Source organism: Mercenaria mercenaria, chromosome 12 (assembly GCF_021730395.1).
Source record: "Mercenaria mercenaria strain notata chromosome 12, MADL_Memer_1, whole genome shotgun sequence".
Lineage (NCBI taxonomy): Eukaryota > Metazoa > Mollusca > Bivalvia > Venerida > Veneridae > Mercenaria > Mercenaria mercenaria.
The window spans coordinates 11,206,765-11,221,973 of NC_069372.1; the positions used below are offsets into that span (position 1 = coordinate 11,206,765).

The window sequence follows — 15,209 nt, forward strand, 5'->3', positions numbered from 1 at the left end:
TTAAACCTCTGTCGTTATACCCCTGGGAGCATGATTCTGCGTTGTCAAAATGCAGCTCCTTGTTAGTTTCAGAAATGAAAAGTAGGTTTAATTAAATATGAGACTTGGCTTGGTTCAAGTTTTTCATAGCTTGTGCTGGATTCAGAATCGCTGATAGCTTCAGATGAGGATTCCCTTCAATCATGCACTTAAAAAGGAAGTGCTACTTGGTTAGCAAATTAACACTGTTATTCCTTTGTCTTAATAAAAGCTGATACTGTAAAATCATTTAATTTCGTGGGCATGAAATTTCGTGGTTTTGGTCAAAACGGCAATTTCGTGGGGATATGAATTCGTGGATTTCAACTTTTGACCATAAAATGAATGGGAATTTTACCTGTTCGTTGGGATTAAATTTCGTGGATTGACAACACCACGAAATCCACGAAAATTAGTCCCCCACGAATATCAATCATTTCACGTGTCTACAGCATGATATTCCAGTGAGACAGCACTATAAAGTTGGGCATTGTGCTCATGGCTACAAGTAGACACTATCTTTTATATGACTGAAAAATTGTTGAAAAAGCTGCTTAACCCGAACACTAACTCAAAAAACATTGCCTATGGTTGGAAGATGACCTATATTGTTTTGGGGTGTCAAAGGTCAAGGTCACAGTGACCTTGAGACTGGAAATGGTTTCTGCTAAATAACTTGTGACTGCTTTTGCCTATAGCTGTCAAACTTCATAGGGTGATAGCCTATGGTCAGTAAATGACCCCTGTTGTTTTGGGGATGAGTATGGCAAAGGTCAAGATCACAGTGACCTTGGGACTGAAACCAGTTTCCGCTCAGTAACAAAATAACATTTTGGCTTACATTTGTCAAACTTCATAAGGTGATTGCCTGTGATCAATAGGTGACCAATGTTTATTGGGGTAAATAGGCCAAAGGTCACAGTGATGTCATGACTGGAATCAATAACTAAGGAACACTATGGCTTACAGTCATCAAACTTCATAAGATTATTGCCTGTTGTCAGTAGATGAACCTTGATTTTGGGGCAATTAGGTCATAGGTCAAGGTCACAGTGACTGAGATTCCCCTATACCCTTCTCTTCTCATCGCTCCAACTCCCCCTCCAAAGAAATTCTTACCATTTCTCACACTTGCTTATATCATACATAACAATGATATCTTGGTAGTTGTTTAACCTTAAGCCTGCTTAATTTCTAAAATGGACTGGTCCATCATTCTGTTTGGGCAGTACCATTTATTATTTGAAGGGGTTCTCACTGAAAATTCACTGACTGAATAGCGAACAGTGCAGACCATGATCAGCCTGCACGGACGTGCAGGCTGATCTTGGTCTACACTGGTCGCAAAGGCATAATCACTTGCCGCCAGCAGGCTAAAGGTTAACATGTTTGCGTGATATTACACTGAAGTAAAATTTTCTGATTTAAAAGGAAGATATTGTGAAGGAAGAAATGCTGTTGTTAATCTTATATTATACAGTTTTGCATATTTCAGTCAACAGAAAAGTCAGTTGACACATCAGCAACAATGGATATCAGCCAGCTATCTTCGTCATTGCCAGCGGGCCGTGATAGGGCAGAGTTTTACTCAGAGAGACCTAGAACAACAGGCGGGAGGGACAGAACCAGTGATTTACTGAGAATGGATGATTCTTGCTTGTCTCCGAGGTATAAATCAGGACGAATGTTTTATTGTGCATTCTTCTGTACTAGAAAGCTTGAGCTATAAAGATAAACATGCAGAGGAATCATGATTTAACCCTTAGCCTGCTGCAGGCGAATTTAACAGCCTTTGCAAACAGCTTGGAACCAGATCAGACGCCGATTAAATCGGCGTCTGATCAGGTTCCAAGCTGTTTGCTACTCTGACAATATTTCTTCCAATTTTGGAGCAAATTGAATGAACTTAACAATTTTAGCAGACGACATTTCCAGCAGATGACAATTTATCTAGCATGCTAAAGGTTAAAAAATGCAGGAGGTACTGCTGTGACTTTTCTTCTGTGTCAGCATTGATGTGGGTTAAGATTTTTGTTTATCATCATTAGATGAGCAAGCGGAACGGGAACATAACTCTGACTTGCATTTTGTCAGAATGATGTCCCTTTATATACATGTACTTTGTAGATTGAAATTTCTTGATTTTTTTTTTCAAGATCCACCTTTGTAGCTATAGTTTTGAAACTTTGTACACTTACTTCTTATTATTATTAGATTAGTAAGAAGGTCTAGAGCCATTACTCTATTTGCACTTTGTCAGAATTATGGCCCTTTTAAAGTTAGAAAATTGGTATTTCTAGGTTCAAAGGTATATTTTCTGTGAGTAAACAGTATATAAAGACAGACTTACTATTCAGATGATTAGGCAGTTGTGGGAGACTTGTGCTTTTCTCAAAAGCAGCTCTAGTTTCTTGTTTTTTAGCTCACCTGTCACAAAGTGACAAGGTGAGCTTTTGTGATCACGCAGCGTCAGTCGTCCGTCCGTGCGTCCGTCCGTGCGTCCGTCCGTGCGTGCGTAAACTTTTGCTTGTGACCACTAAAGAGGTCACATTTTTCATGGGATCTTTATGAAAGTTGGTCAGAATGTTCACCTTGATGATATCTAGGTCAAGTTCGAAACTGGGTCACGTGCGGTCAAAAACTAGGTCAGTAGGTCTAAAAATACAAAAACCTTGTGACCTCTCTAGAGGCCATATTTTTCACAAAATCTTCATGAAAATTGGTCAGAATGTTCAACTTGATGATATCTAGGTCAAGTTAGAAACTGGGTCACATGCCATCAAAAACTAGGTCAGTAGGTCAAATAATAGAAAAACCTTGTGACCTCTCTAAAGGCCATATTTTTCATGGGATCTGTATGAAAATTGGTCTGAATGTTCATCTTGATGATATCAAGGTCAAGTTCGAAACTTGGTCATGTGCGGTCAAAAACTAGGTCAGTAGGTCTAAAAATAGAAAAACCTTGTGACCTCTCTAGAGTCCATACTTGTGAATGGATCTTCATAAAAATTGGTCAGAATGTTCATCTTGGTGATATCTAGGTCAGGTTCGAAAGTGGGTCATGTGTCTTCAAAAAGTAGGTCAGTAGGTCAGATAATGAAAAAACCTTGTGACCTCTCTAGAAGTCATATTTTTTAAGGGATCTGTATGAAAGTTGGTCTGAATGTTTGTCTTGATGATATATAGGTCAGGTTTGAAACTGGGTCAACTGCGATCAAAAACTAGGTCAGTAGGTCTTAAAATAGAAAAACCTTGTGACCTCTCTAGAGGCCATACCCTTGAATGGAACTTCATGAAAATTGGTCAGAATGTTCACCTTGATGATATCTAGGTCAAGTTTGAAACTGGGTCACGTGCCTTCAAAAACTAGTTCAGTAGGTCAAATAATAAAAAACCTTGTGACCTCTCTAAAGGCCATATTTTTCATGGGATCTGTATGAAAGTTGGTCTGAATGTTCATCTTGATGATATCTAGGTCAAGTTCGAAATTGGGTCAACTGCGGTCAAAAACTAGGTCAGTAGGTCTAAAAATAGAAAAACCTTGTGACCTCTCTAGAGGCCATACTTTTCATGGGATCTGTATGAAAATTGCTTGGAATGTTCATCTTGATGATATCTAGGTCAAGTTTGAAACTGGGTCAACTGTGGTCAAAAACTAGGTCAGTAGGTCTAAAATTTGAAAAATCTTTTGACCTCCCTAGAGGCCATATTTTTCCATGGATCTTCATGAAAATTAGTCAGAATTTTTATTTAGATGATATCTAGGTCAAGTTCAAAACTGGGTCGTATGAGCTCAAAAACTAGGTCACTTTCTCAAATAATAGAAAAAACAACGTCATACTCAAAACTGGGTCATGTTGGAACAGGTGAGCGATTCAGGACCATCATGGTCCTCTTGTTTAGGTTATCTTTTCTTGAATAATTTAGCTTTGAAACTTTATACAGGTACATTTTTTCATCATCGGTAGATGAGTTAGAAGATCAGGAATGATTACTCTCTTTTCTTGCATATTGCCATCAAGCACTACTGTACAAGTTGTCAACACAAAGGTGGTGCTTTTGTTGAAAAACTAGAAATACTTTCATTTGTGTATTAGTAACAGTTACTGTAAATAAGAAATGAAAACAAAGTGATTTATGTATTGCTAGACAGTATTTACATGAAAAATAACTGTAAAATGTGTTGTAAAACTATCTATTGTAAAAGTAACACAATAGAAATTGGATATAAAATGAGAAATTTAGCTGTGCTTTTATTTCATAGTACTTCTTATACATGTATATCAGCTTGAATGTTATTGTTTATGTGTTTTTTGTAGATTTTGTACATGCTGCTGTTTTTAGCTCACCAGAGCACAAAGTGCTCAAGGTGAGCTATTGTGTCCGGCGTGTGTTGCGTGACGTGCGTCGTCCCTCAACATTTGCCTTGTTAGCACTCTAGAGGCCGCAATTGTGACCCAGTCTTTATGAAACCGGTCAGAATGTTTGTCTTGATGATCTCTAGGTCAAGTTTGAAACTGGGTCATGTGGGGTCAAAAACTAGGTCAGTAGGCCAGATCAAAGGAAAATCTTGTTAACACTCTAGAGTCCACATTTTAAGTTGGAAAGTCATGAGAATTGGTCAGAGTGTTTGTCTTGATGACCTCTAGGTCAAATTTGAATCTGGGTCATGTGGGATCAAAAACTAAGTCACCCGGTCAAATTAAAGGAAAAGCTTGTTGACACTTTAGAGGCAACAGTTGTAACCCAATCTTTATGAAACTTGGTCAGAATGTTTGTATTGATGTCTTGTCTTGAAGGTGAAGTTTGAAACTGGGTCATGTGGGGTCAAAAACTAGGTCAGTAGGCCAGATCAAAGGAAAATCTTGTTAACACTCTAGAGTCCACAGTTTAAGTTTGAAACTCATGAGAATTGGTCGGCATGTTAGTCTTGATGACCTCTAGGTCAAGTTCGAATCAGGGTCATGTGGGGTCAAAAAATTAGGTCAACCGGTCAGATCAAAGGAAAAGCTTATTAACACTCTTGTAACCACAGCCACAGTTGTAACCTAATCTTTATGAAACTTGGTCAGAATGTTTGTATAGATGATCTCTAGGTCATGTTTGAAACTGGGTCATGTTAGATCAAAAACTAGGTCAGTAGGCCAGATCAACTCTGGTGAGCGATATAGGGCCATCATGGCCCTCTTGTTTAATTTTTGACTTAATGTTTTGAAGCTTGTTCTTGTAAATATATCTGAGAATATTGCATATTTTCAGTACACGTATGAATTTGCGAGAGAAGCATACCAAACATTTAGCTGATCTGAGGGCATATTATGAAGATGAGCTGAGAGAATTACGCAAAGCATTGTCTGATACGATGGATGCCTCGGCAGTCAGTGCCGACACGTCAATGCACTCGTCGGCACAGAGCCAACTTTTAGAGGCGGAGAACAGGCAGCTGACTGACAAAAGTCGTATGCTTGAGGACGAGATTGAAGAATTGCAGAAGTAAGATATTTATTCACGCCTACAACATTAGAATTGTAATTCAGTTGCAGTATATTAACTTAAGTATAATGATGATATTAAAAGATGGCATTTAAACAGGTTTTGGTTTCAGAATATATGTTATTTGTTGATTATAATAGGTTGTTGTTGTTTTCATAATAAAAGATTTATGCACCTTTGTAACTGTTGCAATAAGTCTAAAGACTGTCTAATATGTTGTGTCTGTTAAAACCAAACTGGTCTTTTAAAGCCAAACTTGCCTTTGAAAGAAAAAAATTGCTGTGAAAAAAGTAATCTTTGTTAAGAGACCATCTCTCACAACAACAGATGATATGGTAGAATTTGTAGTTAAATGGAAAAAGAAGATCATATTGACCTTTTGGAAGGTTATATAGCTGAAAATATCATATAAGAGATGGTTTCTAACTTGTACTGGTTTCAATGTAGAGATCATTGCATATTTCAGGCAAATTAGAACCCTTGAACAAAAGAACCATGGTTTGGAGAAAAGGGCAGTAAGTATTGTTTTTGATATTATCTGTCCATGTAAAAGTTTGATTTAAAGGTGTTTTTCACAATTATTTCTAGCGGACAGAATTTTTTGTAACTTTGCATATTTATAGATTGATGTATGACAAGTTAAAATAAAAAATAAAAATGATAGGTACCCGTGCTTCTTTTTTCAATATTCAAAGTTTATTCAGAACACCAAATCGGTATTTTTGTCTGAAGAAACAATACATACATGTCATAATAAAACTACTGCAAACAACTATTTATTCAAAGTTTCACTCTGATGTTACTGTTTATGCATCACAATTAATGAAACCACTATAACTATGCATAAAATGTCAACATATAGATATATTAACTCAGAAAAATTACTCTTGACAGATGTCGAAAGTATCTGAATCTGAGAAAAACACGAAGTATTTCTTAATGATATGAAAAATCTAGCGGACAGAATTTTACTAAATTTTATATTATGTAAGCTAGAACTAAGACAAAAAAAATCTAAACCAAAAAAATAATATCAACCCGTGCTTGTTTTCAAGAAAAATTAAAAAATATTCACTCCACCCACAAAAGTATTTTTTCATTACCCCACCCACCTAAAAATTATTTACATTTTTTTTCTTACAAAACAAACTGCACAATGTTATTATCAGTTTCTTAACCAGTTTTATTACTCACATGCGAAATAATGCTCCTTTAAGGTTACATGCCTCTAGGTCAAACACTTTTTGAGATACGTGCTACACACGCTTTCACATGCCATTTACGTATATATTTGACCACGTCAAGGGACAAAGGGACATAAATCTGTTTTTACTTAGTGAAACCTCAAATAAAAGCACTGGTGCACAACTTCGCATGCTGAATTTAATTCTTGTGTGGTTTCGTGACTCTTGGCGCAATTACTTTTGAGGTATATGCGACACAAATGTTTAGACCGTTTATGTACAATTTGACTGTCAAGGGCCATAACTCTGGTCTTACTACGTGAAATGCGGGATGGGGCACAAAAAGTATAACAACATTTTTAGGAAGTCACATTTGAACTTGAAGGAGATAGATCTACGTTAAAATTTTCTGGATTTTTATTTGACTTGGAGTCGGCTGCATCATTACTGGACGAAAATAGTTTACTTTCAAATTGGCTGACCACAATGTATTTGATTCGAGCACTTCCTACGACTACTCCTCCAATAAAACACCATCTCTTTTAAAGGTAAAATATGGATGCACGACCTATATTGTCAGTACATACGATATTTTTTGCGCGAGTGCACTGCATATCTGACAATTATGCACTTTAGGCGGCGAATCCTGAACTTTACAGTGGTTATCGCTTGCTGCGCGATTGAGCTGCGCACAAAATATTGTGATGAACTCCTTTAAATAAAGAAAACAAACCAAAGATTCATAGTTTCAAAATTTTAAACAAGGAGTGATCTTCTTGCTGAAAAGTCTGCTCGAGTAAATATTGTGTGCAGTATGACCTCAGAGCAGTCTGCACTGACACAACCTTTAAGTTTATACATTCATGGTGGTGGTGGATCTTTAATCAACCATCGGGTTTCGTTCTAATGTGAGAACAAGTAAGCAGTCATCTCCCCTAACTTTTGGGTAAAAGTGGTCACAATTTAAGGTTTAACAGATGGTGTTTTATTAAGGAAAGTGCACACTCAATTCAATGCTTCAGTTCTAGTAAAACTTTGGATTATTTACTGAGATTTGCATGTTGTACAAATAACATGAATTTGATAATAAAGAAATATTTATTCAAAGTTCACAGGCAGATCATGTATTATTTTAGAGTGAGTATGCGGCAGCGTATACTGACTCTCAGACCATGAGTATCCAGCATCGAGCACACATTGAGGAACTACAGAGGTACTGTCGGGAACGTGACGACCTTATCAATGATCTCGAATCTAAAATGATGTCAAATGAAGACAGTGTAAAAATATACAAGAAAAATCTAGAAGACGAGATGGAACTGCATAGACAAGATAAAATAGCATTACAGAGGGTATGTTAAAATTCAGATCCAAGTGTTTAATGTTGCTGACTTCAAATCACTTGCCTTCACCAGTTGGGTTCAAAACCTCACTTTGGGTGTAGAAGTACTGGTGTGAGTGAGCCATCTGTCTGGCTTATAATAGGTGGACTGTTCTGCCTAGTTGCTTGCCTTTGCCTGAAACATTGTTTGGAGGGGCTCCTGTGGTCATCCTCCATCATCAACATAGACCTAAAACCAAAAAAAAACACAAAAACTTTGATTCATTTAGAATGTGAGAAATCATGATTTATGGTATCTGTAGTAGTGTTCATTCATATGAGAAAAGTTGAGGTTTCATACTTGTACACAGATAAACATGATTGTGTTATATTGCATACTTTATATCAGAATGCCTCTTAGGTGTCACTATTTAAATAAAGTAGTTTTCATACAGTTTTACGTACAAATGTTCAAAACTTTTTCTCATAAAAAACCTATATCTGCAGTAAATTATGTTAATAATTGAATAATTTCTGAGGTGTACCATTAACCATAATGGAAGTAAACCACTTTGTGTGCTAGAAATACTGCTTTATAATATTTTGCATAAATTGTGAAATGTTTTGGAAAAGGCATTTATAACCATTAAAGTCTAGAATATATATGAGCCGCACCATGAGAAAACCAACATAGTGCGTTTGCAACCAGCATGGATCCAGACCAGCCTGCGCATCCGCGCAGTATGGTCAGGATCCATGCTGTTTGCTAACAGTTTCTCTAATTGCCATAGATTTTGAAAGTGAACAGTGTGGATCCTGACAAGACTGTGCAGGCTCAGGTCTGGATCCATGCTGGTTGCAAACGCACTATGTTGGTTTTCTCATGGCGGCTCATATTAATGTAACAAATGAACCTGTATATTTCATTTAAAATGCATTTCTGGTAGAATTATTAAGGGGTATTTGTTTCAATGGAAAATGTGTATAGATGCGATATTTCAGATGAACGACAGGTACGAGTCCTTGGAGAGGGAATTCAAACTGTTACAGGAGACGATGAGTACCACAGAGAACAAACTTTACGAGACCAGGACAGAAGTTGTAGAACTTAATAGGTAAATGGTATATTTGTTACGTATTTGTGTTGTAAATATTCTGTATACTTGGCCTAAATTGTTTGCCATTGTGAAACATTTGTTTATTGTTCTTTGTTGTTGTTTTTTTTTAACAAGAACAAGCCTTAACATGTTAAAATGGTCCAAATTTTACATATATTTGAAGCAGATTGGTTTATATAGCATCATTTGTTTTTTTTGTTTTTGTTTCCATATACAATTTTTGTTTTCATATACAAAAACAGACTATTACATGGTGAAGTAATTTTCCTATAGTATCTATTATGTTTGCAATTTTGATAATGTGTCTTGCAAGTGGCTATTGTCACTGATTTTAAATTAATTGGCAAATTTGCCATTTAACACTGGGTTTAAAGCCTGCTTGGGACATAGAACTATTCATGTGAAGAAGCTATCTAACCGGCTTGCAGAATGTTGGTTGTGATACTTGTCCATACCTGAACTGCCCAGAAGTGCATTGTGATTAAGAATAAACATATCTTAATTTTGAGCATGAATTTTGTGCACCTCTATTGTGGTATATCATATAATTCTTCATTCTCGTTACAGGACCATATCAAAATTAGAGCTGGAAAATAAACGTCTAGGAAGAGAAAACGACAACCTTAGACACAAAGTTACACAGTCACTGAAGTAAGTGTTTCAGAAATGAAAGTGTGATTGCTTGAACTCGTATTATGGGGGACCTCTGTGGTTAATGTCGCTGAAGTCACTTGTCCGTAACTGCTGTGGGTTTGTAACCTGCCCTTCTTGTTAGGAAGCCATCTAGCTGATTTAATCAGTTAATGTAAAGTCTGTGGTTCTACCCAGGAGCCTAACCCTGTCTGAAATGATGCCTGAAGAGGCTCCAGGGGGTTTTACTTCACCACAACGAGCTGGAATGTCGCCGTATGACTTATAATTATGTTGGTGTGACGTTGTACACAACCAAAAAAAAAAAAAACTCCATCTTAATCGTAGGAAAACATCTGTTGTTGTTCTGCCTACTTACTAAGCCCAATAGTGTGCAAGGTTTTCAGTCCACAGGTACTACATTGATCTATGAGCCAGGCAGATGTTCTCAATATCAGTTCAATGTTAAATTTATCTTCTTTTGGATCTGTATAATTTAGTAGAGAAAATTACATGTACAACTATATCTTTCATGTTCCAATCTATAGTGTGTAAGTATGTTTGTGAAAGTTTGTTATAGTGTTATAGAGTAATGTAGCCTTTTTCAGAGTCCTAACATTGTGTGATATTTTGGTAGGATAGGTATATGTTGTTTGTTTTATGAGCCTAACACTTTGTTTCAGTTATTGTAACCTTAAAGTGTGTATTTAATTGTCACTTGAAGAAAACAAAATGCAGTGACAAATAATGTGTTTTTCCTACCATGACAGGCAGTAAAGAGATAACAAGATTTTCTCTGGTTTTCTCTACTGTTATACTGTGTGAATCATGCTTTGGTGTATTATAGGAGATAGTGGATGACAGCATTAAAGTTGCTTTGTCTAACACTAACTCCTTTCACTGTCTTTTAGAGAGACAAACTTTACATCAGCTTTATATGTTTGTGTCATTTTTTAGCTTGACTATTCAAAGAAGTCTTGAGCTATTCTACTCACCCTGGTGTCAGCATCAGCGTCAAACCTTGGTTAAAATTTTGCATACAAGTACATACAGCTCTCATTTAAAGGCATATAGCTTTGAAGCTATTTTTCTTTTTCTTGGTCAGTTATCAACCTCACTGGGTAAAGTCCCATAACTCTGACATGTATTTTGGCCAAATTATACCCCCTTTTGGACTTAGAAAATCCTGGTTAAAGTTTTGCGTTGTTCCTATCTCCAAAACTAATGTAGATATGTGTCTTTGGGGCTTAAAAACTAGGTGATAGCATGAAGTCCTATATTTCTGACGTGCATTTTGGCCAATTTATGCCCCTTTTGGGACTTAGAAAATCCTGCTTAATATTATGCATACAAGTTACTATCTCAAAAACTAATGCAAACATTGAATTGAAACCACATGTTTCTTTGGGTTAATAAAACTAGGTCATAGCATCAAGTCCCATAACTCTGCCATGTATTTTGCAAAATTATGTCCCCTTTTGAACAAAATAACTTCTGGTTAAAGTTTTGCATGTAAATTACTGTTTCCAAAACTAATGCAGATACTTGATTGAAACTCTATAGATATTTTAACATGAAGGGTAATATTCCTGCATCTGGAACAACAATTTGAATAGGTGAGCATTGGCCGTCTTATGGACAATTCTTGTTAAATTTCAACACATTTACCTTAGGATTTTGTTGTTTTTTCTTGACAGTTCAAGAAAATCTGTTTAGATACATCTGTGTCCATTTAATATGCCAGACTTACAGGTGAAGCACAGGAGTTTATTTTTACATTGTGTTTCCTGGAAATGCATAATCTCGTATCCATAAACACAAATATTTGTCCTTTTAATAAAATGGTATCAGCTTTTTCTATCACTTTTACATTTGCTTCACATGGAAACCAGACATTAGTAGGTTTGGCATCTTAACATGGATTTGGTGTAGATGTTTTATCTTTTGCCATGTTTGTTAAGCTGTCACATTTTTTCTACAGTTTATCAGCATTACATGAATCATTTGGAAGCCCATCCTCTCCACGAGAAGTCCAAAACAGTCTCAAACCTCGCTCAACATCTTCTGCTGCTCATGATACATCCCTCAGTATGGCTGAGCCAGGAACCATAGATAGTAGGGTCCCAGGGTTTGCTACTTCATTGAAGGACTGGACCCCGGCTCAGAAATCACGTCCAAAATCTGCAGAGACTAACAGATCTAGAACAGAAGAACTGAATATTAGCCGACAGTCAGGTAAGCAAAAGTCGCGATGAGATCATAATGAGACATATTTATTTAAAGGAGTTAATTTCTAAATTTCTAACACTATTCTTTACGAATTCTTGCTATTTTACATCAGTTGTGCTTATATCAGAATCTGCTGTTGTAAAAGTGTGTTTCCTGAAGAATGTGAAGATAGTCGTTCATAGATATTGTAAGAGAGTCCGAATTAGTTGGTCTTACTTGGTAAGCATGACTGCATTGAGGGGTTGTGAACATTGGAAATGTTCCCTTATTACAGACAACAGTATGTCTGAAATCATTCATAATTCAATTCTTATTTTATATTATAAGTTTTCAGTTACTTAACATACTTGTGTAATCCCTGAACTTCATTTAGGTTAACCAGTTACCGTTAGGTCAGTCAGTAGCTATACATAGCTAATGTTGTCTATATATGTAACACTGACTTTGAATAAAATTTGTATCTTGTATCACTTGCATACCATGTAACTGATTTACTGTTAAAGCCATGCTGTATGCGAGTGTCATGTGTGGCCTTATCCAGTCATCTGTGGCCTCTGCAGACTAGTAATATAAAATGAGATATATATCTGTCATGTAAAAAGTATGCTTAGGCAGTTTATGTGATCTGTTTTGTACCTGTAACTTTCAGTTGTACAAAAAGAGAAGAAGGAATCCAAATCTAGGAGGAAGGAGACTGGAGAGTCCAGTAAAGGGAGACAATCAGATAAATCCACAGGTGCTAGACATATCAGAGAAGATTCTTCTTTGTCATCTTCAAGAGAAGATGTTACAAACAGGTATGTTAATTTCCAGTAATTAAATTAGCAGATTTTTGGAATGCATAAATCAAAACATTTCTGCCTTGGAATGCCTTAACTATTGTCACTTGAGACTTTGTTTCGTTGTTTACTGACATAACTTTTGTCATGTAAATACATTGTTAAGCAATTGCTTGAATTCTGTTGCATTTTTAGATGGGAATAATCTTGCGAATGTAGCAGATTTGGTATTTTAAGTTCACCAACTATTGGTATCATAGGGTAGTCCCCTGCTTCATTTCCTTCATTTGTTGTCACATTGAGCCCTGTATACTCTCATATTTACATATTTATTAGTCCAATTTTTAACCCTTCTATGTTTAGATCACAGTCAAGAAGAAAAGATGCAGAGGAAAGGCCAGTAAGGGACAGAACTCCACCTAGAAGAGACGTGACACCACCTAGAAGGGAGCTAACTCCAACCAGATCACTCTCACCCAGTAGTCAAGCAGGGTCAGAAGTATCAGATTATTCTCCACTGTTAAAGGTAAAAAAAATCTTCTGTAAGAAGTAGTTATAGGTGGCATAAGAACGTTCACACATGATAACCTATGACCTGAATTTATTGTGATTTATGGGTTTTATTCAGTAGAGAGGGATGAATTCACAGCTATGTATAAGAGAATGATAAGCTATCCAAATTGTTTCGAAAGGGTATCTTTTTTGTAATTCATACATTGTGAAATATGGTAAGTATGTTCTTTTTTTTTTCTCAGAACAAAGGTAAACAGAGCTAGGAAAGGCTTTGTATACAATAATGAAATGTGAAGAAAAAACTATTTAACCAGTATCCAGTCTTTGATCTGATAGGTACAAAATATATCTGAATTTGATACAAATATATTTACAGGCAGAGAGAGAGTTGTTCAAGCTTCGAGACATGATGCGTCAGGCAGTTGCCGTGAAACCAAGTTTGTCTCCACCACAAATGAAACTTCAGAAGAAGTTTTATGGTAGTGAGCGGCCATCCAGCGCTGATGAGTATAACCCAGATCTTGGAATTCAGAGAGGGCGTAAGGAAAAACCCAGTATTAGCAGTCACTCTAGTGTAGCCAAAACAAAGTCTAGCCAAACCCCAGTAAAATCTGACAAGTCAAGTTCCAAACGATCTGGGTCAGGGAAATCGGAGAAAAGTTCAAAGTCTAAAGATCGAGGATCTACAAAAGATCATGATAGAAGAGATAGAGGGAAGGAAAAGTCGGAGAGGGAGAGTGGGAGACAAAGGGAGAAAACTCCACCAAGAAGGGATGAGTTTGCCGACAGCTCAACTAGGTTTGTATAATTTGAGTTACAGAAATTAGAAGTATTAAATTAGGTCTTTTTTTCTCCTGACAGTTGTTCAGTAGTGATTTGTAATCTGTGTTTGTATTCATACTTTTTACCCTTTAACAGATGAAATTTTGTCTTAAGTCACACAAGTCCAAATCATAATATTTAACAATGTTCCAGATTTAACATTGATTTCAATGAAGCTGATAAGTCAGTGACTGTGACTCCAAGAAAGTCAGAGAACCAGTCTGGGAAGCAGAAAAATTTGGTTAATGGTGATGTTGGCGACCACTCAAAAGAAGTTAAACAGGGGAAAACTGTTGCAAAAGAAAAAGGAAATAATACCAGTAAAGGTAAGAAAATTGTAGATTTATTCAGTTGTTGTCATTTACATGTATGAACATATGTTATCTGAAGACTTTTGTGTTTCTTACAATAAACAGATAGAATAAGTATGAATGCTTTGATAGACAACTAACAAGTAATAGGAAATATTTCAGAATCATTTATTTTTGTGGGCATAAAATAACTGGATTTTGGCCAAAATAGATTTTTCATTAGCACTTGAATTTTAAAGGTAAATGAAAGATTGATTTTACTTATACTCTCCAACACAAGACATTTGCTGAAATGACCTTTTATAATTGTGTTTCCCCTAGGTTAAGTGAAGAACACAATGTGGGTGAGGTCAAAGGTCAAATAGATAGGTTTTCATGTCCACACCATATCTTTTACTCCCATAAAGGATTGAAAAAGCTTGGTACAGATTTTTGCTTTAAATAAACAACATACAGAACACATTGAACTTTCAGTCATGTTGATTCAAGTCCAAAACATTTCTTTTTACTGTGACTTGGTGTTATATATGACTTCACCCTTCCATGAACCACCCTTTTGAGACATGCCTTTTTTTCAAATCAATCTCAAAAATAGTTCCTTTCTTTTTAGCTCACCTGTCACATAGTGACAAGGTGAGCTTTTGTGATCACCCTTCGTCCGTCGTCAGTCCGTCCGTGCGTCAACAATTTCTTGTCTGCACGATAGTGCTTTCAGTTATGATTTTATTTTAACCAAACTTGCACACAACTTGTATCACCATAATCTTGAACTGGCCAGATCCCATTATAGG

At 36.3% G+C, this 15,209-nt stretch overlaps 1 protein-coding gene across 1 annotated transcript in view; it reads left to right on the forward strand.

The window, feature by feature from the left end:
- Positions 1-15,209, forward strand: part of LOC128547220 (uncharacterized) — a 41,927-nt gene that overhangs the window by 16,731 nt on the left and 9,987 nt on the right. Inside the window, exons 8-18 of the mRNA XM_053519192.1 lie at positions 1,514-1,686; positions 5,278-5,511; positions 5,978-6,026; positions 7,832-8,047; positions 9,019-9,131; positions 9,702-9,785; positions 11,746-11,999; positions 12,643-12,790; positions 13,136-13,298; positions 13,662-14,083; positions 14,261-14,433. Of these exons, the coding sequence (XP_053375167.1) occupies positions 1,514-1,686; positions 5,278-5,511; positions 5,978-6,026; positions 7,832-8,047; positions 9,019-9,131; positions 9,702-9,785; positions 11,746-11,999; positions 12,643-12,790; positions 13,136-13,298; positions 13,662-14,083; positions 14,261-14,433 (2,029 nt within the window). The remainder of the gene's footprint in view (positions 1-1,513; positions 1,687-5,277; positions 5,512-5,977; positions 6,027-7,831; positions 8,048-9,018; positions 9,132-9,701; positions 9,786-11,745; positions 12,000-12,642; positions 12,791-13,135; positions 13,299-13,661; positions 14,084-14,260; positions 14,434-15,209) is intronic.